This window comes from Pinus tabuliformis, chromosome 5_1 (genome assembly GCF_031772625.1).
Source record: "Pinus tabuliformis cultivar Carrire ecotype Pingquan chromosome 5_1, CPIR1, whole genome shotgun sequence".
NCBI lineage: Eukaryota > Viridiplantae > Streptophyta > Pinopsida > Pinales > Pinaceae > Pinus > Pinus tabuliformis.
Genome location: NC_142305.1, coordinates 312019365 through 312046219, shown reverse-complemented (window position 1 = coordinate 312046219; position 26855 = coordinate 312019365). Strand labels below are relative to the sequence as shown.

The window sequence follows — 26855 nt, the reverse complement described above, 5'->3', positions numbered from 1 at the left end:
ATTTAGGAAATTATCTGCCCAGCTCCTCGAAAAATGTGCCCAAAATCTGCCTCGAAATCTGTGCTGGAAGGTGCCTCGAATTCTATGTTGAAGCCTTGAAAGTGACTCTGCTGCCTCGAAAATCATGCCTGACAGCTGCAGAAACCCTCCTCAATTTTCACACTGCATGTGGCTGCTGTCCTGAAATTCGACAGCAAATTCCTCCTCAAAATTCGAGCTGTTCTGCTCCTTGAATTTTGTGCTACAGCTCCTCGAAATTCATGCCTCCCTGCCTTGAAATGTGTGCCTGTTGTAGCTGTTCTCCACAATTTTCGTGCTGCTGTACGGCCTCTTTGAAATTTGTGCCCCCTTCTCACTGCTGCAATTTCTCTTCCTCCATGGAGTTTCTCTTCTCCTCGTGCTCTCTCAAGTGCGAAGTGAAGAATGAGCCTCTCTTTTCCTCTTTTGTCTCCTTGGAAAAGAGTGAATCCCTAAACTTAAGATCCAATGGCTAAGATTTAATCCTCAAATCTCAAGATGTGTGGTTGAGATCATTTCTCTCAAATGACCCCCCTCGTACATTGGCCCCATCACTTAAAAGTCTCCTAGTACCTTTTTTAAGTTGTGTACCTTTTCTATTTTTCCGATAAAGTAATTTTTCACCTCACTTTAATATTAGAAAAGTACACTTAGTACTTTACACATAAAGTCACTTTATAAAGTACAAGTGACTTTACTATTAAAAAAGTACATGGCACAACCCTTCTAAGTGTCTTTTCCACCCATGACATTAATTTAATTCATAAATGTCATTGAGACAAAAATAATTAATGTGCTCACTAAGCTAAAAGGGATAAAAGCCTAGTAACACCTCTCCTTGGTACTATTTTCAACACTCCTTACTGAGGAAGGTGTTGCTCACAACTCCCATCCTGTCTCTAAAGAAAACATGCTTGCCTCTTGGCAAAGACTTAGTGAGAATGTATGCTACACATTCATCAATGGTTATATACTCAAGCTTCACTACCCCTCACTAAGCCCAATAAGTGGTATTTGATCTCTATATGCTTTGAACGATCGTGAAATACTAGATCCTTAGAGAGTTTAACACAACTGTGATTATCGTAGTAAATTGTAGTTGGTCTCATTATCTAACCAAATAAACCATGAGGCATCTTGCGAAACCACAATGCCTCGCACCCTACCTGACTAGCTGCCATGTACTCTGCCTTTGCGCAGCTCAATGCCACTGACCTATGTGTTGGATGAGTTTGTCCTCCCCTGTAATAAACAAGTCATCCACATTCAAATCCAGAATGAGTGGATCGTCACCTATCCTGATAAAGTATAGGTTCGGATCTGCATCACTCTTCTGGAAACCCATCTGTTGCAAGTAGGCATCTATCCTCTCGTACCATGCCTCGAAGCCTGCTTCAGTCCAGACAAGGCTTTCTTCAGCATACACACATGAAACTCCCTCCCATGCAACTCAAAGCCCTTAGGTTGCTCAATGTACACCTCCTCCTGTATAACACCTTTGAGAAAGTTGATCTTCACATCCATCTAGTGAATCCTCCATCTCATCTCAGTTGCTATAGATATCACTGCTCTAATGGTTATATACTCAAGCTTCACTGCCCCTCACTAAGCCCAATAAGTGGTATTTGATCTCTATATGCTTTGACCGATCGTGAAATACTAGATCCTTAGAGAGTTTAACACAACTGTGATTATCGTAGTAAATTGTAGTTGGTCTCATTATCTAACCAAATAAACCATGAGGCATCTTGCGAAACCACAATGCCTCGCACCCTACCTGACTAGCTGCCATGTACTCTGCCTTTGCGCAGCTCAATGCCACTGACCTATGTTTCCTACTGAACCATGACACAACTGTCAAGCCCAATGAGAAACAACATCCGGAAGTACTTTTTTGGTCACTAACACTACCAGCCCAATCTGAGTCTGTGCAACCAATCAATCTGGCTCCACCACATCTGACATAGTCCAAACCATAATCCATTGTGCCATGTAAGTACCTAAACACATGTTTTGCAGCCACCCAGTGTACTCTCATGGGCTACATCATAAATTGACTCAGTGTGTTGACTGCAAAACAAATATCATGTCTAGTGTTGACCAGCTACATCAATGAACCGATCAATTGTCGATACAAAGTAGTGTTCACCAATTCAGAATCAGATGCATGCGGCTTCTTCAAGTTGGTGATCATAGGAATAGCCATAGGCCTGCAACCATCCATACGGAATCTCCTCAAGATATCACCTACATACCTGCCCTGGCCCACAAAGATATGCATCCTCCTGCCAAACCTCCAACCCCAAAAAGTAATGCATCAACCCCATATCAGTCATATCAAACTCTAAAGCAAGATCTCTCTTGCAGTGTTGGATGAGTTTGTCCTCCCCTGTAATAAACAAGTCATCCACATTCAAATCCAAAATGAGTGGATCGTCACCTATCCTGATAAAGTATAGGTTCGGATCTGCATCACTCTTCTGGAAACCCATTTGCTGCAAGTAGGAATCTATCCTCTCGTACCATGCCTCGAAGCTTGCTTCAGTCCAAACAAGGCTTTCTTCAGCATACACACATGAAACTCCCTCCCATGCAACTCAAAGCCTTTAGGTTGCTCAATGTACACCTCCTCCTGTATAACACCATTGAGAAAGTTGATCTTCACATCCATCTAGTGAATCCTCCATCTCATCTCAGTTGCTATAGATATCACTGCTCTAATGGAAGTATAACGAGCAATCGGTGCAAAAGTCTCCTCATAGTAAACTCCCTCTCCCTGTGAGAACCCCTGTGCAACAAACTGAGCCTTGAACTTCTCCATGCTGCCCTCCGCAGCATGTTTGATCTTGTAGATCCACCTGGAAGTCATCACTGACTTCCCATCAGGACGTGGCACTACCTCCCAAACATCATTCTTCATGATAGAGGCATACTCCTCTGACATGGCATCCCTCCAGATCTGCTAACTGGCGGCCTCCTCAAAACTAGTTGGCTCTGTCTCCACAACATTTGCCACAAAGCCACCCAACCTCTCTGGTGGTCTGCTCTCCCTCACTGACCACTTGGGTCTCCCCACTACCTCTTGAGCCTCCTTCAAGGTCTCCCGAAGCCATCTTGGCTTCCTCTTCCCTGCAATAGTCTCCTGTGGTGGTATGGGAAAATCCTCAACTGGTGCCTCTCCTCCTCACAAGGAAGGCTCTGAAATAACCAAAGGAGATCCTGAACTCTGAGATAATGTGCCTAATGAACCTGCACCAGGTGATCCTGTACTCTGTGAACCTGTCACCCTTGAAGAAGGTGAACCTCTTGATCCTGATGCACCACCTGATGCTCCTGAAACCTATAGTGTGGCCCCCTGCTGAGGAGCATGTTGCTCTACCTAATCAACCTCTCGAGGCCTCCCCAAAGCCCTCTCCTCCTCAAATGTAACATCTCATCTTAGGACAATCTTCCTCTGTGCAGGAACATATATATGGTAGGTTCTGTTGGTCTCAATGTAACCCACTAGGATACCCCTCTCTACAATGGGTTCCAACTTTGTCCTCTTCTCCTCAGGGACATGTCAATATGTAAGGCACCCAAATATCCTGGTGTGCCCAACTTTCAGCTTCTTGCCAATATACACCTCCCCAGGAGTCTTGCTCCCCAAGACTCTGTGCGAGCTCCTGTTCTGCAAATAAACAACAGTGTTACACATCTCAGCGCACAAGAAGAAAGGTAAACTCTAATCATGCAACATTGCTCTAGCCGCTAACACAATGGTCATATTCTTCCTCTCTGCCACCCCATTTTGCTAAGGGTTACAAGGCACAATGAGCTCCCTCTTGATGCCAACACTCCCACAAACCTCTCTCATCTTCGTGGAAGTATACTCGCCTCCATTGTCTGATCACAACACCCTGATTTTCCTCCCTGTCTGGTTCTCCATAAGAGCCTTAAACTCTTGGAATCTATGGAAGACCTCATCCTTAGTCTTCAAGAAGTAAATTCAGTTCCTCCTAGAGTGGTCATTAATGAAGGTCACATAGTACTCGTACCTACTCAATCAAACATGGGGCATAGGACCACATACGTCAAAATGAATCAAATCAAGGATACCTGCAGCTCTATTGTCATTGGTCGGGAAAGAAGTCTTGGTGTACTTTCCCAAAGCACACCCCCTACACACATCATGACGCTCTGTGCTGAAGTTAGGCAAGCTTGTAACCATCTCCCTCAACATCCTGAAAGCTCCATGGTGCGAGTGGGCCATACTCCTGTGCCATAGCTCACATAACTCGTTGCTACTGCTTTGCGCTACCATAGCTCGAAGAGGCTGAAACAAAACTCAGTATAGTCTCCCACTACGAGCTCCAATCACACGTGCAGACTCGATACCGGATCCCCTGAGATATATCAACACTTGTCCGTTTCGGAATAATACCTCAAACCCCTTGTCCTTCAAGCTAAAGATTGATATCAAACTCTTCAAAGGAGGTGAGGACGCCCTCTGAAATGAAACGATCCCCATTCCTGCCTCTTTGACTTTAGAGTTGTCGCCAAGCACAACCTCCAAGTCAATATCATCCCTCCAAAAGGCTCGTGAAGTGCTCTCTAACTCTGGTCATATGACAAGATGCTTCGCTATCTATGAACCATGCACAGGAAAATGTGACATGAGTGGCTAAACTCACCACCAAAGCACACACTGAATCAAATATAGCCGCAAAATCATCCACATATGTTGACGCTGCAACTCCCTGTTTCTTCTTACCCTTCTTGTTTGGACACTAAACAACATAGTGACCCATCTTCCCACAAGCAAAGCATTTCACTTTGCTCATGTCCTTCTCCTTAGCCTTTTGCTTCCCCTTATCCTGCTTTGCTCCACTAGAAGACCCCTTCTTGACCTTCTTACCCTTCTTTCCCGTTGCCACAAGAGCAACATTCTCCTCTTCACCTCCCCCACCACTCTTGTTGCCCCCCTTGCACTCCTCTTGATCTCCTCCTGGATGAAATCGTCCCACATCCTCCTCCAACCACTTTGGCCACCAAGCCGTGAATAAATCCATCCCACTTCTTGATGAACCCGTCTAAGGCAATCCTAGCCAACTGCGCCTCTGGAACAGTCTCTCCAATGGCAGCGAACTCATCCTTCACCTATGAGACTCTGGTGAGGAAAGAGGTGACATTGTCAGTCTTGGTCATCTTGGTGTTGCGTAGCTTTTGTCTCAACACCATCTTCTTGTTCTCATTAGAACTTTGGTGTAAAGAGACCAAGGACTCCGACATCTGATATGCATATCTCATCCCAAACATATGAGGGAATAAATGATCCTTGATGGCATCTAGAAGGATCCTCTTTGCCTTCACATTCTTCCCGTTGAACTCCACCAACTGAGTTGGATCAGTGGGTGCTTGTAAAGTTGCTTCAACAACATCCCACACTTCAACTTCCTCCAATAAAAGCATAATTCTCTCCTTCTATGCGCTAAAGTTTTTAGCCTCTGCCAATCTGTCCTCTACTCTCAACCCTGTAGCCATGACCCTACAACCAACAATGTGGAGCAAATCTGTGAGCTAAAACCTTCCTCCCTCTAAACTACTAAAGTCTTTAGGTTTCTGACAAGTTTTTGGTTCACTGTTTGCTGAATTTAATGCTTGTTGCCCTCTTTCTTAGCTGAGTGAAATTTGAGATCTGAGCCTCAACTTTGCTCTGATACCATGTAAAAATTAAATGATCTGCACACTTTACCCAGTTCACAATTTTGCATGCATTTGTTTAGGCCCAACCCACATGTTTTGACATTCTGATATAAATTTCAATGTGCGTTTATTGCAAACATTAAAGGGTGCTTCTACTAATTTTTCACTTTCCTATTCACTGATAATTAATGCAAAAATTATGGAAGCATTCAACACATTTGAGAGTAGTTTTTGGTCAATCTGACTCCCGAAAAACCCCATAGCCTCTTGGGGAAAACCGATCTTCAAAGGAGGATTTTATTGCTTGAGAAAATTTAAATAAGTAGATAAAACACAGTACTTATCTCTCTTTTTGTTGAAGCATTAATTTCACTCATTCTAGAAATTTGTGCCCACTGAATTTCTCAGATTTCCACAAAATTACATGCCCAGAAATTTGGCAAACTGTCTTTGCCCAACTCCTCAAAAAATGTGCCCAAAATTTGCCTTGAAATCTGTGTTGAAGGTGATTGTCTGCCTCAAAAATTGTGCCTGACAATTGCAGAAACCCTCAATTTTCACGACGCATGTGGCAACTATCCAGAAATTCGTGCCTCAAATTGCAGGCCTGACAATAACAAATTCCTCCTCGAAATTTGAGTTGCTCTGCTCCTCGAATTTCGTTCTACAACTCCTCGAAATTTGTGCCTCCCTGCCTTAAAATTCATGCATGTTGTAGTTGTTGTTCTCTTCGATTTTTGTGTTTTTATACAACCTCCTCCTTCAAAAATGTGCCCCCTTCTCACTGCTGCAATCTCTCTTCCTCCATTAATTTTCTCTTCTCCTCTCTTCTCGTCATGCTCTCTCTCAAGTGTGAAGTGAAGAATGAACCTCCATTTTCCTCTTTTGTCTCCTTGGAAAAGATTGAATCCCTAAACCTATGATCCAATGGTTGTAATTTAATCCTCAAATCTCAAGATGTGTGGTTGAGACCATTTATCTCAAATGACCCCCCTCATACTCACCTCACTTTAATATTAGAAAAGTACACTTAGTACTTTACACATAAGTCACTTTATAAAGTAAAAGTGCCTTTAATATTAGAAAAAGTACATAGTACAACACTTCTAAGTGTCTTTTCCACCCGCGATATTAATTTAACTCAAATGTCATTGAGACAAAAGTAATTAATGTGCTCACTAGGCTAAAAGGGATAAAAGCCTAGTAACACCTCTCCTTGGTACTATTTTCAACAGAGAAGAAACAAGCTATTTACATTGTCTATAACTTCATTTAGATGAATCTAACCTCAACAACAGTACAAGTCCTTTTTCTAGTTATTTGCAAGGCTTACAAGGCTGCATGCCATAACATTGTGTTTCCTTTATAGAGGTGATGCCAGCCAAGATATATCTTGGTTGGAAGGAAATAAAACAGGTTGCCACATTGCCATTCAAAGTTCAAACTACCCTTATTTACTACTTTGTTCAAAATTAAGTTTACACTAGTTACTGAATGCAATAGCTCAAGGGGAGTTGTCCTTAGTGGCAAAGAAGACAAAAGCAGTGATCCTTTGCCATTGATGTCAAAGGGGGAGAAAGATCAAGAAGCATTACGGCAGGAGAGGCATTATCCAGGGGGAGTTATTACAGGTGTGTTGCCATCAATGACAAAGGGGAAGATTGTTGAGAGGTTTGTCATTGATGTCAAAGCAAGGGCCAATGATGGTCAAAGCAAGGGTCAGTGACGCTCAAAGTCAGATGGTTGAGGGGAAACTCAATTCCGAAGGGAGAACATGATCAAAACAATGATAACCAACTGATTCCCTGTTTTTTAAACTATGGATTAAGGATGCTTCAACCCATACCCATGATGCTACAACTGCTGAAGAGAGAGGAAAATTGGATGTTGTAGGTGAATACCACCTTGGAGAGTTTGTTAATCTGTTTAGGCATGGATCTCTTGTTATGTGTCTGCTAGATTCAAAATCTAGCGAGATTCCTATTGTTAAAAATAGTAGCGAGCAAGGTCTTCTTTGACTTGTGTCTTAATCAAAGAGACCACGAGCAGTCTTTCTTTAGCATGCACCAGTTCCTATAACTTAAGACAAATTCCGATACGTTAGGACGAGTTTGTATAATTTAGGATGAGTTCCTAAAAGTTAGAGCGAGTTCATGAGGCAGTTTAACTCATGTGAATAGTTGGAGGCTCAGTTGTTTGTCTCCTAGTGCGAGTTAGAAGTCTCAATGGTTATTTGTGGCTAGGACGAGTTACATGAGTTAGTTAGACTCAGTTAACTAGTCAATCATAAGACCAAGTCCCAAAAATAAACTTGCCAGATTTATATGGGTCGAATTGCTTATAAGGAGGTCGAAAGGCACAATTGTAATCATTGTATTGTGAGCACGAGTTAGTGAGACAAGCTAATAGAGAGCACAAGGTTACGTGCAAGAGATTGTGTGTGGGAAGGGCTTACTAAGGAGAAGCTTGTGCACAAATTGATAGAAAAGAATTCCTTGGGATTTGCACTAGGATTTAAGAATTAATTTCTAAATAATAGGAGCTCCCTATTCACAAGGATTTAGGAAGCAGATAAGGGTTCTTGCAAGGTGTTTCAAGCATAGGGCAAGCAGAGGGAGAACAAGATTGTTTTCTGATTGAAACTGTTGTATTGTAAGAGATCTATTGCTCAAATTTCTATCAATAAAATTCTCAAACAAGCAAAAAGTTTTCCCAATTCAGTTCCCTAGAAAATACCATGTTATTGTATTGTGTTAATGTGTTTTTAATTCTATTTTATTCCACTACAAAAGAGTAGAGAAATTCTATGTCTTGGTGTTACAATTTAGTTTCAGAATTGTTCGCTACAACAGTGCAAAATTTTCAAGGATTTTCTACATGGTATCAAAGCAAGGAACATAATAAAGACTAGCACTAGTTGATTAATACATCATCCAAGTGATTAATACATCATCCAAGTGCAATCAAATAAGAGGAAAGTAACCTAAGGGAGTCATAGACCTAGAGGAGGTAAATCAAGTGAAGGAAGAAGGTAGTTTGGGATCTTTTTGTGTGTTTTGGTTTGTATAGGACTAGGAGAAGGTTGGTCGAGTTCCTAGGAAGATTTTGGGGCATAAGCTTAGCACATATCTCTGTGATTTTGGCCACTGGTTTACAGTCTTCTTGAGGGAGGCCCAAACCCCTCCATTATGTGCCAAGGAGGGTCATAAGGTGCAGCAAGTGCCATACAGGTGTCGGAGAGCTCTCTAGGGAAGCAGGATTGCACACCAAGGATTGAGGGCAGATCATTGTTTAGAGGGAGCTTCTAACTTTGTCTCTTGGAAAGGGAGGATCACGATAGTGCTGGAAGATAATGGGGTGGGAGAGTTTATCAAGCAGGTGCAAGCACCACCTCAAGATCCCCAACAATTGGCCCAGCATAACAAGAATGATATCAAGTCAAGAAGGATTATTCTAGAAGGGGTCAGAGATCATATAGTTCCTCATATCCATGAGAAGAAGACAGCGTATGAGATGTATCAAGCCATCTTAAAATTATATCAGAGCACCAATGATACCAAGAAGCTTTCTCTTAAGGAGAAGCTAAGGAGTATCTGGATGAGCAAGGATGAGCCCATGGTCACGTATTTGTCAAAGTTCACTCAGGTATGAGATGAGCTGGAGCATGACCTTGCGAGTTTTTCTCTTCTAGGACTTCAAAAGTCTTGGTATGGATTCTAGGATCCTATCAGTGGCGGAGAAAATTTTCCCAATTGGGAAAGGCTATGGATTGACCGCATTCAAGAAGAGATCTGGAGAGGGACTAGAGATGGTAGATCAATGAAGACAAAGGATAAGGAGAACTATGCCCTGGCAGGCAAGAGTAGCAAGGCCAAGGGCAAGAAGGGCAAAGGAGTGGTCGAGTCTAGTCAAAAAGGGAAAGAAGAAGGATCTAGGCAAGATCAAGTGCTTCCATTGCCATGAGTTTGGACACCATGCCACTAAGCATCCTAAGTGTTGAGAAATCTAGGGCATAAGGATTAAGTGATTTCTCTTGCAATGTTAATTGCTTGTGAATGCTTTTTACTTCTTTAGATTAGGATCTTCTCTTGACTTAGATTATTATAGTGTTCATTTTCATCAAACAGCTACCAAATCATAAACAATAAAGAGACAAGAGGCATAAGATGTAGGCGATCAGCCACGGCCAAAACCTTTCCAACTTGAGAGGAAAACCCAAACGAATTCTTCTTATAAAAACTTCAATTGACAAATACCAAGACCAAGACCAGGACCCTTGACACAACAACCTCTTCAAGACCATGTCACAAGGCCCTTCTTCAGTACTTTTGCTTCTTGCCCAAGTCAACACTAGTCAAATTGACTTTTGCCACTGCAAATTTTGGCTACATTGGTATTTCGGCCTTCCTCCACGGATCTGCAATTCTCGACTACCTGAAACTTCTGCAAAATCACACGTGTGGGCTGAATTATGGATCTTGATGATGTTTTCCTTCTTCGCTTAGCTTGAGGGCTTCTCCTTGTAACTTCGACTAGCAAGATAGATGGTTTAGTGACCTTTTACTTGGCTTCTATAAGGGTTGGTGTAACCCTACTACTGAAACACTAGTTTATGTCATACATGAGAGGACGATGACCCAAAAACAATCCCAAATTCCTTCGTTCTTCTTCCTTTGCTTCTCGCTGGTTAGGAGGCTATTCACCTTGTGATTCTCGCACTGCTTATTTCAATTGCTTGACTGAATTGTATCCTAAGTGAGGCTGAGCTCACTCTGTATATAGTGATATGTTCCTTGAAATAGGCCGACTTGTGCCATGGGCTAGGCCAACTTGTCATTCTAGAAACATCTCATCTCTTTTGAACGTCGACGTGAAGGAATGCTTGTGACAAGGTCTTGGAGGGTTTGTGACACAACTAGCTTGTCTTTTTACAATCTGTAACATACCCAAAATGGATCTTCAATACATAACATTGAATCAATAGACTTTATGACTTGATGACCAAACCTAATAGCTCACAATGGGAGCTTCAACTAAAAATAAAATTCCTTGCGCATGAAATCCATGACTCAAGCATAACAAAATAATTTTATTTTCTTCTTTACATCAATTACATAAAATCATGATTACACATGTCATTATGAAGACTGAACCTAATTATATTTTTCAACACTCCCTCTTAACTAATGAGTTATTCATAATCTATACAAGGTACTTGGATATTCTCAATCTGAAGAATTCTCATAAGAAGAGTCGGATCGATAACCCATCTATTCAGCATCATGTAATCTAGCATTGTCACATAGCAAAACCTTGACTAAATGCTCTCTCTCCACAAGATTAGAGCTCAATGTTGGTGAGACCCATAATGTATAGACACCCTCATCATTGTCTCTCTCAAAACATACCCCACCTAGGTTCTCCTAGAGTATATTCCACCAGGACTATTCTTATCTTGGATTCCTCGTCCTCAAAGAATATCGGTCCTTTATGAATACTCTTATCTTGGATGCCTTAACACATCCTCAAAGAGTATCGAATGTCAGATGCTTACCCAATCCTTCATTTTGTCTTCCCAAGTGAAGACAAGAATGATTTGTCTATCTCTCCCTCTCAACTTAGGGAGGACATACCCATTCCACTGAAGGAATGTACCCATTCCTTTTAAAAGGAATGTACCCAAGCTCCCTCTTAACTAGGGACTTGACTAAGCTCCTTCTTGACCAAGGACTTGTTTCCAGCAGCTCCTCAGATGGATATCATGGAATAACTAATTTCTCGTAGAACTCCTTCCTTTGATGTCATGAATTTCTTCTTTGTCATAGAGTCTACATCTTTCAGGACTTCTTTGTAGGGCACAGACCATCCATCACTTTCATCCATGAGTCATGTCATCATTCCTTTCATTGGAAAGTGATCTATTAGTCCATATCTTGTCTTTCTTCATGCCATGCTACCTTCTCCATGCCCTGCCTCCTTAAGTATCTTTCATCTTGCTATATGGGCATCAATTGCAGAAGACATCCACAGTTCTTTCCTTGGAAGCACTGCATAAGCCCATCCAGATATTATTAAAAAATAAGAAATGAACATTAAATCAAAATTACCTTTGTGATGGTCTTTCATAATGACATCTTTTTGTTTGCATCAGCATCCTGCATACATATTGACACATCTCCATAAGATATATATATTGTCAAGGGTCTCCTTTTTCAAACTTCATCAGAGTCTTCATATCTTTCATGGAGATTTCATAGTCAAATCTAGATACAATGAAGAGCTATCTCGGTCAAATGTAAGGATAAGGGACAGACAGGATCAGCTGGTCTAGGCACACGCGGAAAATGGATCTTATTCCCCAAAATTTGGATACAAATTTCTAATGACTAGAAAAGGATGGGCAGATCCAGAATGGTGGGTCAAACTAATATGGAAACTCAAATGCCCAGCAAAAGCCAGACTTTTCCTCTGGTGCATTCTAAAAAGGAAAATTCCTACATGGGATATTCTTCAAGCTAGGTATAAACAAGGGTCGGGGAGATGCCCTCTATGCAAGGTTGATTCTGAAAATATAAGACATATATTCCTTGCATGCCCTTTTGCCAAAACAGTTTGGGCGGAGGTCGGGAAACTTATTGGAAAAAGGATTGAATGGGAGGGGGGAAATGTCCAGGAGGTATGGGATAAATGGTGGTGCAATTATCCTGATGGGAAAATGAGAAATTTACCACCTATCATATGTTGGGGAATCTGGATTGCAAGAAATAGGAGTATTTTCATGGAAAAGGAAACCACAGCCTCATCGATTGCAATTCAAAGTACTTCTATCCTCGAAAATATCCCAGATTCAGAGGAAGGAAAGAATACCAGGCAGATAAGGGAGGAACAGATCAGAGAAGGAATCCCATGGGCATATTTTGATGGGGCTTCTCAGAACAACACAGCAGGAGCAGGAATGATTATCCATCTAAACGAAACCCAGTCCTTAAAAGCTTCTGTAGGGCTAGGCTCAAGGACAAACAATTTTGCAGAACTCTCAGCCTTAAAACTTCTTCTATGCTGGCTCATTCACAGGAACATCCTCACAGTTCAGATCTTTGGAGATTCTTTATCTGTCATTAAATGGGTCAATGGACAAAGTAGATGCCACAGTTATATGCTCAGACCTTTGTTAGAAGAAATTCTGTCCTTGAAACTCTCTTTTAATGTGTTTTCAATTTGCCACATCTACAGGGAGCGAAATGTTACAGCAGACAACCTTTCTAAGGAAGGTTTACAGCAGGTTATGGGCAGTTGGAAAGTAGTGGAGGAAGATCAGGGACAGATCCGGGTGTCGGATCAGCCACCTCACACTTAATATTTTATTTTATCTTTTCAGTTCTAAAGACTTTTTAGATATTACAAAAACACTTGGAAACTTACTGTTTTTTTTTAGATAATGGGGTTCAACTACACAACAGTATTACTCTGAATGCTTTTTCTATTTTCGTTTTGGGCTGTTTTCCTCCTAAGAGGAGGCCCAGGAAATAGAAATGGGTCATAACCAGATGGTTCACATATTTTTTGGACTGTTTATAGATCTTGATAGGCTGAAAGCGTAACTGTGTATTTTTACGCCTTTCAGCTGATACTTTAGCCAGATTTTGAGGTGCAGAAAGGACTGTCTTTTTGTAGCAGCTATATGAGAACATCATACAGCAAATGGAATGCCTTTGGCATATACTTGTAACTTTTTATGTTTAATGAAAAGTTCGCTTTTTCCTTGGAAAAAAAACAAGCTATCCAAAGTTCTAAACTTTATTACTGACTGTGTTACAATGAAATGTAGGAAAATAATGCAGAGGTTAATTTTGCCTCAGTATTAGTTTTATTCGTTATTTTACATTCAAATTTTCTACAAGAAACTAACATTTATTATATGGAAAATCTGTATTAGTGCAGGGCCCACTTGAGCAGAAATGCAGGCTAAAAAACAAAAAAACAAAAACAGGGAAAGTGTTGAAATTGGCAGCTATGGGATGAATTTCCTTGATTAAATTTCATTTCTGACCTTTCTAGAATGAATTTCTAAAACAGAAAATCATGTCTATCTTTGATGTCTAAGAATTATGCAGCCAGGGAAGAATACTTACTTCCCAAGCAGACCTATTTTCAGGCCACAGAGGACTAGATAAGTTCCAAATGCCATAAAGGGAATATATAAGTCTGGAGCATTTATATCATAGATAGGTGGCTTGTGTGTGAGACCACCTGGAATCCTTGTCCAATGACCCTAAAAAAACACAGTGAAAACATACAAAAAAAATTAAAGTTATGTATAAATGATTACTAAACATTCTCAAGCAAAATGAAAATACTACCACTATGGGGAGATGAATTTTCAGTGGAGTCAGATACTTTGTGACTTACCCTGTGCAAAAAGGGAAACAGGATTACTTTCAGCTTGTTCTTCACGTATTGGTTGTTGACTTGAAAATAATATTGTGGATCAGAAAAATATTTGCTGACCTGCTCATAAAATTCATCAACTCAGCTTATTAAGAGAAACTTTGTCAATCAGAAGAAATTAAAAAAGGAAACTATTCTTGCTGTAAACCCCTATCCATGGAATCAATTGACTCATCTCTCATTTTAAATGGAGACCTATAATAAATTTCAAAGTGATTCAACCAGGATAAAAATGCAACTCATACAATGCTTTGCACATTTTCTGTGCCACTTCCAAAAATTCTTTCCCCATAAGCACCTAATCCATCTCGAATAAATCCTGAACCAGCCCCATAAAATGCATTATTGAATTTGGGTACCTGTAACAATCAACCAGGTAGAATAAAGTTAAAAAAAACCACGTTACAACCCATAGTTGAAAACTGTCCTGAAATAGAGATGAGATAGCCAGATCTCCGCTTCTATGGAGAAAATACAGAGTAGAATTGGATCTGACTCCTTTTGATAACTGGCTGGCTGGAAAATATTCCATGCTTTAATTTATTGGTAAATTTCAGTTTATAGATGTTAAAATGAGGAAACATGTATGCATACATGTAGAGGCTAATAGGAAGTTCAAAAAAGTAAACTGCAAATTTATATCCCATGAAAGGTCAGATTTACATCTGAGGATTCCATGCTCTCTTTTTGACCAGGAATAACAGAACAGTAACACCTTAAGATGCGTGCTACAAGCCATCAACTATAAAAGAACAGTAATTGTCCACTACATAAAAAAAGTGGAAGAAAAGGAGTCACAAAACACACTGAAATGCCTGCTTTTACGTGTCTGCTCAGGCAGGTGAGATGGTAAGCCCAACATGGGAAAATCATGCATGAAATAGGAAGTGGGTATCTATGGCCAACAGGATGAGTAGATGGGAGTATTCACTGGCCTACAGTTTACAGAGCTGTGTAAATGCAAGTCTTGCAAACTAGTTTATTACTGAAAATGTGCAATCACTTTAGCAATCTTTTAATTAGACAAACAGTTGACGACAGTAGACACTTGCTACACATCTAGATCTAAATCAAAGAGAGTATAAAAGTTTAAAACTGGTTGCTTGTCACAGTTTTATCACTGAAATATTGCTCGGTTGTGTTTTGATGTCTTTTCTCCGAACTTATTGAAAAAGAGACAGTTCTCACTGAGAATAGTCAAAAGACTGGACGACTCCTACACTGACCAGATCACTTTTGCATAACACTTCCTTTTTGAAAAGAAATGACATTCAATATAATTGTCCTTAGCAAAGTACTGAATACTAAAGAACACCTGCAGTTCGCTTCTAACAAGCTACCTAAGCTTTAGCAACATACAACTTATCAACAAGTAACTGCTTACGATAAAATGCAATTCCAATTCAGATGTTCAAGGAAACAATGTCATAGCCAATTTTATATTAGTATTGGCAGATTTGTTAACAGGGACCTTCGAAAGAATGATCTTCAATATCATTCTCATTAACACAGTACTTCAAAGTTTCAAACTGAAAAGCAACAGCAGTTGTCTAATAACAAGCTATCCAAAGTTTGATTGTCTATGGAGATTTTGGAGGCCGAAGGAGAGCGTAGGATGATGCCAGGGTAGGCAAAGGCGCGGCCGCCCAGGCCGAGGGCTTAGAACCTGGCAGGCAGGGGAAGGTAATGATACGGGAAGATGTTAGTACGATCATAGGCAACGTGGAAGCGAGCGGAATGATCGACAGAAGGCAGGCGCGACAGAGACAGCTGGGGTATTTTTTAATAGGTTTTTTTGGTGGGTTTTCCAAGCAAAAGAGTTGAAACCCATGTGCTGGCACCCCACCCGGAAGTCACGAACTGTTACGCTTAGCGAGGAACAAGTCGCTGGCGGTTTCTAGGGTTTGTCTGCAGGTCTTAACCATGGTTGATCAGCGGGAGGCTCTTGACCTTGAACCAGCGCCAGAGGATATTCTATCTGTATGGGGGAAGGACCTAACAGCACAAAATGTGGAATGGTACTTCAGGGCCGTAGGCAGCCATGGGAGCGTGAAACACTCTGCGGAAGAAACAGGCATTAACAAATGCTCCAAAGGTCCGCTGGAAGGGAGACTCAATCAGGTTGTTCAATGCAATTTCGACGCATAGGGTCCTCAGGAGGTGAGTTTTCAAATTGAACCCAGTCAATTCGTATTTCCTCGATTGATTCAAGGAAGGAAAGGGAAGGGTTCGGCCTCGGGTCCAATCCTTTCAGGAGGTCTTGAAGATATTGTAAATTTTGGGTCGATCCGAGGGATCCGAACCAGTGTGGAAAACGAACGAGGACCGGCAGTCATCAGATCCGTCAATGCCGAAAACCTGGTAAACCCTAGTCAGATTTCAGCTGTGGTTGTTTCTGAACCCGGAGGGCATGTGGAACCGAGGTCCAGTTTCAATAGCTCAGGCAATGAGAGGCAAGAAGTGGTGCTTGACTCCATAGGCGTGATAGGGAAAGATTCAGGAGGCGAAGCAGTACCAGAAAATAGCCCCCAGAGGAATCCCTCAGAACAGCAAGAAGGGATACCCCAGAATGTCGTGAATACCCAAACCAGGGAGGAAGGTTTTGTGGTTAAAAAGTCAGGGGAAAAAAGGAAAAAACCGAAACCCATCAAGAAGAAGGACTTCGAAGATAATTTAGTGTTGGGAATGGATGTGCAAGTGGAGGAGGCTCTAGAAGTGGCTGAATGCACCCTGGTTGGAAGAGCAAGGGGTAAGAAACATTCAACCCAATTCATTAAAAATTGGGGAGAGCAGAAATGGCAGACGGATCTAGTTAAAAACTTCAAGGTCGCGACTTTGGCAAAGGGATGGTTCAGGGTGAGATTCGAGAATAAAGAAGCGGCGGACTGGGTAATGGAGAGAAACTGGGCATTCGGAAATTTTCCAGTATTATTCAAGAGATGGAGCCCAATGTTTAATGCTTTGCATGAAAGAACAGATGTCTTTCCAGTCTGGGTACGTGCTCCAAGTTTGCCCTCTTTCCTCTGGGTGGAATCGGTATTCAAGTCTATTGGGAACAAGTTAGGCACCTTTCTGGAGGCGGACATGTCGTTTCTTCAAACCCAAAACATGGCGATGGCCCGGATACTGGTAAATCTAAACCCCAGGGGAGGTCTTGCGGAGAAGATAAACATCCAGTACAGAGAATATGTTTTCGAGCAGCTCCTTGACTATGAGCATCTTCCTTTCAGATGCCATAGATGTCACGTTTATGGACACCTAGCAAGAGACTGTCCCCTGGGAAAACGTCAAAGAAGGAACCAGAAATCGATGGAAGGAGAGGGCATGGAAGCAGATCAGGTTCAGTATGTACAGGAAGTGGAAATAAAGGAGAATCTGGTGGCGGAGGCAATGGAGGTGGACAATCATCAGGGGGAGAAGCAATTAGAGCAGGCCCCAGATAGCTCTCCAGTCAAGGAGGGAATGACCGGAACAGGGCTTGATAATGAGGGACCGACTGGAACAGGGCCCGTCAATGGAAGCCCAACTCAGGAGCCTATAAAAGAAATACCAGCATCCACAAGTACAACTTCTATTGAAGACTTTTTGGGTATGAGACTAGACTCAAGTAACCCATGTTTAACTCTTTCTGAAACTAAAGATGATTGCTTGATTACTAGTTTGCAAAATAAAAAACGCACGCTTGATGATCAATTTCATGTTGAAAATATCACGACTGTTATCCCTTCCATTGATCTGAACTGCGATGATGATCCGACCGAGGAAGCTAAACCATTTTCGGCCTCCCTTACTTGTCACTATAATCTGTGGTCTTTAGATAAAAATCCTGAGCGACTAGGAACGATTGGCGGAATAGGCCGAACTTCCCCTCAAAAAAGGAAAGTGAGGGGTAGGAAATCGCTCTTATCTAACGCTCAAGTTAGAGCAAAGTTTGATGTGGCAGACGGGAAACAAATGTCAATACATGGGGCGCTTAGAGCTGTGAACCCCCAAGAGACAGTTATCAAATGATCTTGTTATCCTGGAACTGCAGAGGGTTAGCCAGTAAGCCCAAAAAACTGGCTTTAAAGGAGTTGGTCTTGAGTTCGAAACCGGATTTTATACTTCTACAAGAAACCCTAGGTAAAAGTATAGAAGTAGAAATAGCTCTTATGTCTCTACTCCCGAGGTGGCGGTTCTCAGCATTGGATTCAGTCAGCCACTCGAGAGGCTTGGCTATTGGATATAGAGAAGGAAGAGTAAGAATCTTAAACCAATGGGGCTTGGAGCGTGCAATGGGAACTGAGATACAATCACCAGATTTTGGGTTTCCTCTTACAATCTTAAATATCTATGGGCCCTGTCAGGGAAGGATGGATTTCTGGAACGATCTTCTGTCAAAAGATATAATGGGAAGCAACAACATGGTTTTGGGTGGAGACTTGAACTTCTCAATAGGGAGTGCCGAGGCCTGGGGACCTGCGGCAAGAGAGGACCATCTATCAGACTTTTTTCTGAACGCCATAACCACACATAACCTAATAGACGTAAATCTTATTAAACTGAAACCCACTTGGAGGAATCGAAGAGTGGGAGAAGCCAGAATTGCTAAGAGACTGGATCGGTTCCTTTTAAGTGAAAATCTGACTACCAGTATTCCTATGTTTCAACAATGGGTGGGAGAGGGGGGAAATTCAGACCATTTCCCAATCTTTCTAGAGTTATCCAAGCTTCCTAGGAAACCAGCAGTGCCTTTTAAATTCAATGCATCATGGCTGCAAGAGGAATCCTATGAAAAGTTGTTCAGTGAAACATGGAATCATCCAGATGGAAGCTCCCAGGAAGGGAAAGGATTTCAGTTCATGGGAAATTTAAAAAAGCTAAAGAAAGCAACTATCGAATGGGCAAATGCAAGGAGGGAGAGACAAAAAGAGGAATTAGCCCAAATCAATGAAGAGCTCCAAAGGATGGAATGTACGGAGACAGATGGCTACGAATCACAGGAGTCAAAAGAGAAAATATTAATGCTTGAAAAACAGAGGGATCAAATTCTTTTGGCAAGAGAAGAGGAATGGAGGCTAAAGAGTAGGGCAATATGGCTAAAGGCTAGGGATGAAAATACGAAATTCTTTCACAACTATGCAAAAGGACGAAAAAATGCAAATACAATTTGGAAACTAAAAAACGAGGAGGGCGAAGAGGCAAACACTTTCGAGGAACTTTCTCTTCTGGGGAGAAATCACTTTCAGAACCTGTTTGCGAATCAAGGGGAAATCACATTAGCAGAAGTAATCAGGACTGCCCAATGTTTCCCTAGATATGTAGAGGAGGAGGAAGCAGAGAGTTTAATGAATGAAGTTACAAAGGAGGAAGTTGAATGTGTTATCAAATCAATGGCAAAAGACAAGAGTCCAGGCCCGGATGGGTGGACCATATAGCTCTTCCAACATTTCTTTGAACAGATTGGGACAGAATTAACAGAGGTAGTGGAAGAGTCTAGGAAAAGAGGAGAGGTATACAGTCCATTTAACGCAACCTTCATAGCACTTATACCGAAGAAGGAAACTCCGGACACCTTTGAAGACTACAGGCCTATCTCCCTCTGCAACTGTATATACAAAATCATTGCCAAGGTGATCGCAGTAAGAATAAAACCAATACTTTCAAGATGTATCACAAATGAGCAGTTTGGCTTTTTGGATGGTCGTCAGATCCACGAAGCTATAGGAGTGGCACAGGAAACTATTCACAAAGTCAAGCAGATGAAAAGGAAGGGAGCAGTGATAAAAATTGATTTATCAAAAGCCTATGATAGAATAAACTGGGTTTATATAAGGATGCTTCTCACCCATTTAGGATTTAAATATGATTTCATCAGATGGATAATGGGATGCATCTCAAATGTTAGCTTCGCAATACTAATAAATGGTGCAGCCTCGCCTTCTTTTAAAAGCTTCAGTGGGTTAAGACAAGGCTGCCCCCTGTCACCACTACTTTTCCTACTGGTGGCAGAAGGTCTGAGTCATCTGATCCGATTAGCCAAAAGGGAGGGAACAATAAAAGGATTGGAAGTAGCAGTCAACATGTTTATCACACATCTCTTGTTTGTGGATGATATCTTACTGTTCACCAATGGAAACCTGAATGAAATCAGGGAATTATAAAATATCCTGGGCCTCTTCATGAAAGCGACTGGAATGCAAATAAATTACAGAAAGTCCCAGCTTATCACGGAAGGTTTAAATAGGCTTGAGAAAAACCAAATCTCCTCTCTTCTTCCTTTTGATGTGCTCAGCATGGAGAATCCCTTCAAATATTTAGGCTTTTGGCTGAAGCCTAACGCTTACAGGAAACAAGACTGGAACTGGCTAGTAGCCAAAATCGAAGTCAGAATATCACACTGGAGTTACAAATGGCTCTCCTGAGCAGGGAGACTGACTTTAATCAAATAGGTGCTACTAGCCATGCCAGTCTATTGGGCTACATTAACATGGGTTCCAAAAGGGATTCTAAGGAAAATAAATAGAATCTGCAGTAGATTTCTCTAGGCAGGCTCAAAGGAGGACTCTGTTCTTCCATGGGTAGCCTGGGATAAAGTAGCAAGACCAAAAGAATGGGGTGGATGGGGGATAAAAAACCTCACTGATTTCAACATATCGCTGGCAGCAAAATCAGGTTGGAGAATAATCAAAATGGAAAATCTTTAGACAAAAGTGGTAAAAAGGAAATACATAGACCCTACTCCTTTAGAAGAATGGATAAGGAACCCAGCTAAGAAGGAGAAAAATGTTTCGGTGGTGTGGAAAGCCACTGTGGAGGCGTTCAAGGTGATCGAACAAGGGCTGGCATGGCAGATTGGAAATGGGGAAAACCTGAGGGTTGGGAAAGATCCTTGGGTTGGATGCAATGAAAACTATGCCCTCTCTCCTGGTCTAATCAGACATCTAGAATCAAAAGGTATCTGGCATCTTAGTCAAATTGAGAAAATTGGTTTCTCCTCAATATGGGGGCAAGCCTGGAAATCTGGAGAAGATCTAGGCCTTCGACCAGCCTGGTGGAACGAATGGAAGGTATACACTGAAGAGCTATCTCGGTCAAATGTAAGGATAAGGGACAGACAGGATCAGCTGGTCTAGGCACACGCGGAAAATGGATCTTATTCCCCAAAATTCGGATACAAATTTCTAATGACTAGAAAAGGAGGCAGATCCGGAATGGTGGGTCAAACTAATATGGAAACTCAAATGCCCAGCAAAAGCCAGACTTTTCTTCTGGTGCATTCTAGAAAGGAAAATTCCTACATGGGATATTCTTCAAGCTAGGTATAAACAAGGGCCCAGGAGATGCCCTCTATGCAAGGCTGATTCTGAAAATATAAGACATATATTCCTTGCATGCCCTTTTGCCAAAACAGTTTGGGCGGAGGTCGGGAAACTTATTGGAAAAAGGATTGAATGGGAGGGGGGAAATGTCCAGGAGGTATGGGATAAGTGGTGGTGCAATTATCCTGATGGGAAAATGAGAAATTTACCACCTATCATATGTTGGGGAATCTGGATTGCAAAAAATAGGAGTATTTTCATGGAAAAGGAAACCACAGCCGCATCGATTGCAATTCAAAGTACTTCTATCCTCAAAAATATCCCAGATTCAGAGGAAGGAAAGAATACCAGGCAGATAAGGGAGGAACAGATCAGAGAAGGACCATGGGCATATTTTGACGGGGCTTCTCAGAACAACACAGCAGGAGCAGGAATGATTATCCATCTAAACGAAACCCAGTCCTTAAAAGCTTCTGTAGGGCTAGGCTCAGGGACAAACAATTTTGCAGAACTCTCAGCGTTAAAACTTCTTCTATGCTGGCTCATTCACAGGAACATCCTCACAGTTCAGATCTTTGGAGATTCTTTATCTGTCATTAAATGGGTCAATGGACAAAGTAGATGCCACAGTTATATGCTCAGACCTTTGTTAGAAGAAATTTTGTCCTTGAAACTCTCTTTTAATGTGTTTTCAATTTGCCACATCTACAGGGAGCGAAATGTTACAGCAGACAACCTTTCTAAGGAAGGTTTACAGCAGGTTATGGGCAGTTGGAAAGTAGTGGAAGAAGATCAGGGACAGATCCGTGTGTCGGATCAGCCACCTCACACTTAATATTTTATTTTATCTTTTCAGTTCTAAAGACTTTTACGATATTACAAAAACACTTGGAAACTTACTGTTTTTTTTTAGATAATGGGGTTCAACTACACAACAGTATTATTCTGAATGCTTTTTCTATTTTCGTTTTGGGCTGTTTTCCTCCTAAGAGGAGGCCCAGGAAATAGAAATTGGTCATAACCAGATGGTTCACATATTTTTTGGACTGTTTATAGATCTTGATAGGCTGAAAGCGTAACTGTGTATTTTTACGCCTTTCAGCTGATACTTTAGCCAGATTTTGAGGTGCAGAAAGGACTGTCTTTTTGTAGCAGCTATATGAGAACATCATACAGCAAACGGAATGCCTTTGGCATATACTTGTAACTTTTTATGTTTAATGAAAAGTTCGCTTTTTTCCTTGGAAAAAAAACAAGCTATCCAAAGTTCTAAACTTTATTACTGACTGTGTTACAATGAAATGTAGGAAAATAATGCAGAGGTTAATTTTGCCTCAGTATTAGTTTTATTCGTTATTTTACATTCAAATTTTCTACAAGAAACTAACATTTATTATATGGAAAATCTGTATTAGTGCAGGGCCCACTTGAGCAGAAATGCAGGCTAAAAAACAAAAAAACAAAAACAGGGAAAGTGTTGAAATTGGCAGCTATGGGATGAATTTCCTTGATTAAATTTCATTTCTGACCTTTCTAGAATGAATTTCTAAAACAGAAAATCATGTCTATCTTTGCAACCATGAAAATAGTAAATCACCTTCCATCAATTCATAAGCATATATATATATGATAGAAAATCATTTAACTTGTCCTTAATCTATCTCAATTGTTTCATTTTTAACTTAATCATCAATATTAATATTATTATTATTATTATCCTCTTTAAGATATTATTATATTATTATTAAAAAAAATTCAAGTCTCTCAATCATGGAACTCAATCATGTCATATGTAACTCCCCTCAATTAATGCAAATGTTACTCTCTCTCTCTTGATGGATTCATTCCTCTCTCTCTTTAATGCTCTCACGCACCTTTTACACTCTTACACACTTTAATGACTCGTCATAAAATGATTCCTCTTACACCTCTTTAATGCATATGTTACACTTCTCTCCTTAATGGCATAAGTTACACTTATCTCCTAAATGCACAAATTACACTCCTCTCCTTTATGGCATAAGTTACACTCCTATTTTGGCATGTGTAACTCCTCAAGGCATAGGAGTTACTCTTTCATGAATTCAACCTCCTTGTTCTTCCTATATATTTGTGTCTCTCCTCCTCACTTGACACACTTACTTGTGCTTGTGAAAAGAGAATTCGAACTTGAGAGAGAGAGTTGGAGAGTCTAGGGGAAGATAGAGAGAGATAGAGATTCTTGAAAAGCAAGAGAAGGTCTTGGAGAGCCAAAGTGATCAGTGTTTGCATCAGCTACTATTGTAAGAGATCTTCTTCAGATTTGGATGAACTTCTTCATTCTCTCATTATACTTTGTATCTCTCTTGAACGATTGATTTCTAATAGAAAAAGAATCTGATTAAGTCTTTCACTTGTGGGTTTTGCCCTAATCATTGACCTAACTTCTCTATGTCTCATTGAGTTCTTGGTTGTCTTCTATTGTGCATATGGTTTATATGGTTTATGTTCTATCTACAATTACTTAACGTATATTGCAACATAAAAAAGCTCTGGATTTAAGTGATTGTAAAAGCAAAGTGTTGACAACTGAAGTGTACCCAAAGATTTTTGAGGACTCCATGCCCAAGGATGTACCAGAAGCTTCATGTATCATCAGAGTTTTTTAACTCTATTTTTTCTGTTGTACTCAGATTCCACAAGCCCCCTACGGGGATGATGTAAAGTGATGCCAGTATGAGACCTTGTCATCAAGTGAGTTTACTATGGGAGGTTTTTTTCTTTATTCTGGCATATATAATAGAATTGCTATTCTTCATTATTATGTATTTTTCTTTATTCTTGCAAATATAATAGAATTGCTATTCTTCATTATTATGTATTTTTCTTTATTCTTGCAAATATAATAGAATTGCTATTCTTCATTATTGCATTATATCTGAACGTGAGCCAAGACTGCATCTGTTCGCCAATTTCCCGAGAGCGAGGGTGATTTCTATTAAGATGGTCTTTTACTGTACACCATCTCTTCTAATTATTTAGGTTAGCCTGACCATGTGGTTAGCTGGTGTTGGAAATTGTAGTCTGAACATCTGCAGTTGAATCAATAATTCGGCAGATATATCGTATGCGTTGCGGACTTATTTGCTTCTAAACACTCCCAATAACGTCGGGAGCAATAAAATCGGAATTGGCTTAATGGGGATAAAAAGAAAATCTTGCTAAGAAGGCAAGGTAAATTCAAATCTGCTTTCCACAATGTTCTAAAAAACCACCGTGATCTTGACTAAAGAAAAACTGGGGTTTTAAAACTTAAATTTACTAGGGTTTTCGTGCATCAATGGCTTCAGAACTAGGGTTTGAAAACTTAAATTCAGTATATGTGTGTCCATGATTGTGAAATACATACAAAAACAGCGGAATAAATAAAACAGAATCGAATACTAAGAAACTTTTCTGTAACATATGGTTTCTGGTGTTTCTTCAAAGAAATACCTAGATCAGGTACAAAAATGAGATGTGAGAGCAAATGTAGGTGAGTCAACCAACATTGAAAACGTTAATTAAGAAAAAAAACAGATTACCTGTGGGATATTTGCTGGATGTTGATTCCACGCCATTGCAAATAGCAGAATGCTTCACCACCACTCCTCTTAATATCCAATGCTTTATTCTTTTACCAGGTTTCCTCTGTTACTAATTACTTGCAAGCTGGCTTTTCGTCAATAGACCGGAGAATAGATCTAATTATCGACGTTATGGAGGAGTTTGAGGGGTAAGCTTTCAGAAATCAGAGTGCAAACTAATCAGTCTTCTGTCATTTAATATCAATTAGCTGTAAGTGGCGAGGAGTACAGAAATATCTAAATATGTAAACAGTTGAACATTATTTATATATGAGATAAAGACAATTATTCCAAAACACTTTATATTAAAGATTATTGTAACAAGTATAAGAATCAAATTAGAACTTCGTATAATCTAATTTAAAGCTGATCCAGCATAACATTACGTAGATCATAACAAGTGCGAGATGGATCAAATTAAAAGCATCCTCAAGATCCTATCAAATTTAACAGTACCGGCGTTTAAAGCCGATCCTATCAAATGCATACCAAACTTATCAAATGCATATGCAGAATCCAACAACATTTTTAAAAGAAAAACAAGGTAAAATTGCAAACACGGATTCCAGCATTTCTGTACACGAGGAGAGAGTAAAACAAAATATTTATGGTAGGTTTGACCGAACCGCATTTTAAGCGAACTATCAAATGCCTATGCATTGATTTAATCTTCATAAATTTAACCTTAAAACGTTAAAGAGGAATCCAGACATCCAATTAAAGGCATTATTAAAGATTCGAGCAGTTCGGTATAGAACAAAATATTTAAAATATTTATGATAAAATTTAACCTTAAAACGTAAAAACAGAAATTCAAACATCAAATTAAAGTCATTATTGAAGAGGAAATACAGATTAAAATGCAAACGCAGATTGAAGGCATTATTAAAGGAAACATCAGACTGAGCGCATTATTAAAGGAAATACAGATTAAAGATTCGGCAATCAGATTAAAGGCGTTAAAGAAATTATGCTTACTGAGCTAATTCCCGCCGCCCGGAACGTTTCTGAGAGATGGCGAATCAGAGTCGTCGAGCACGAACTCAGTGAGAGCCCGTTTCGAGAAAATGATAAAGAAAGCGCAGGATGATCTTTGCGCGGCGGTAGAGGCGGTGGACGGGCACAATTTCAAGGAGGACGTGTGGTCGAGGCCTGGGGGAGGAGGCGGAATCAGCAGAGTTTTGCAGGACGGAAATGCGTGGGAAAAGGCAGGAGTTAACGTTTCCTTTATTTCGAACAGGCAAGATGGCGTGTAGTTAAAGATGGCGTGCTGTGGTACTTGAAGACACTCTCGCCACTTTTTCCGGGGCTTTCTGGTCAAAATTTTGGTGTGAATTATATGGAGGGATAGAGAGGGCTATTTATATAGTAAACCAAGTTAAAATGTATGGATTTAGATTTTAGGTATTTAAATTTTGTTTATGTAAAATAAATAGAAAGTGCCTTTATGTATTATGGTTTTTTTTTAATTATATTTTTAAGGAATAATTTAAATGGTTGGGATTCACAAGGTTAATGTTACTCACCGTATTTTAAATTCTAGTTAATTTGTGTTATACGTTTGTGGGTTATTTCAGCGAGTTAAAGAATTAGAGTGAGAGCAATGTAATATGATTTTTGATATATGGATGATACAGCGATCAACCTTTTTTATTTAAAAAATAAATAAATAATTATTTAAAATCTTTCTATTATTAAAAAATATATATATATTTTGGAGGTGACTTATTTTGTATTAAAAATGTGTTTACAATTTTAAATTAGGTTTATGGTTTTTGTAATATGGTGTGTTTTTTAA

The 26855-nt window shown here is 40.2% G+C and overlaps 1 protein-coding gene across 2 annotated transcripts in view; it reads right to left on the bottom strand.

Annotated features, from left to right (window-relative positions):
* LOC149164613 (uncharacterized) overlaps nucleotides 1-26382 on the bottom strand; it is a 33605-nt gene extending 7223 nt beyond the window's left edge. The window contains exons 1-5 of one of the 2 annotated variants that reach the window (XM_089432119.1): nucleotides 26036-26382; nucleotides 25016-25211; nucleotides 14397-14510; nucleotides 14113-14211; nucleotides 13836-13975 (exon numbers count right to left, since the gene is read on the bottom strand). In XM_089432119.1, the coding sequence (XP_089288245.1) occupies nucleotides 13836-13975; nucleotides 14113-14211; nucleotides 14397-14510; nucleotides 25016-25051 (389 nt within the window). In that variant the 5' untranslated portion in view covers nucleotides 25052-25211; nucleotides 26036-26382. The remainder of the gene's footprint in view (nucleotides 1-13835; nucleotides 13976-14112; nucleotides 14212-14396; nucleotides 14511-25015; nucleotides 25212-26035) is intronic. The other variant, XM_089432121.1, reaches the window with a different exon arrangement.
* Between the last annotated feature and the right edge of the window lie 473 nt (nucleotides 26383-26855).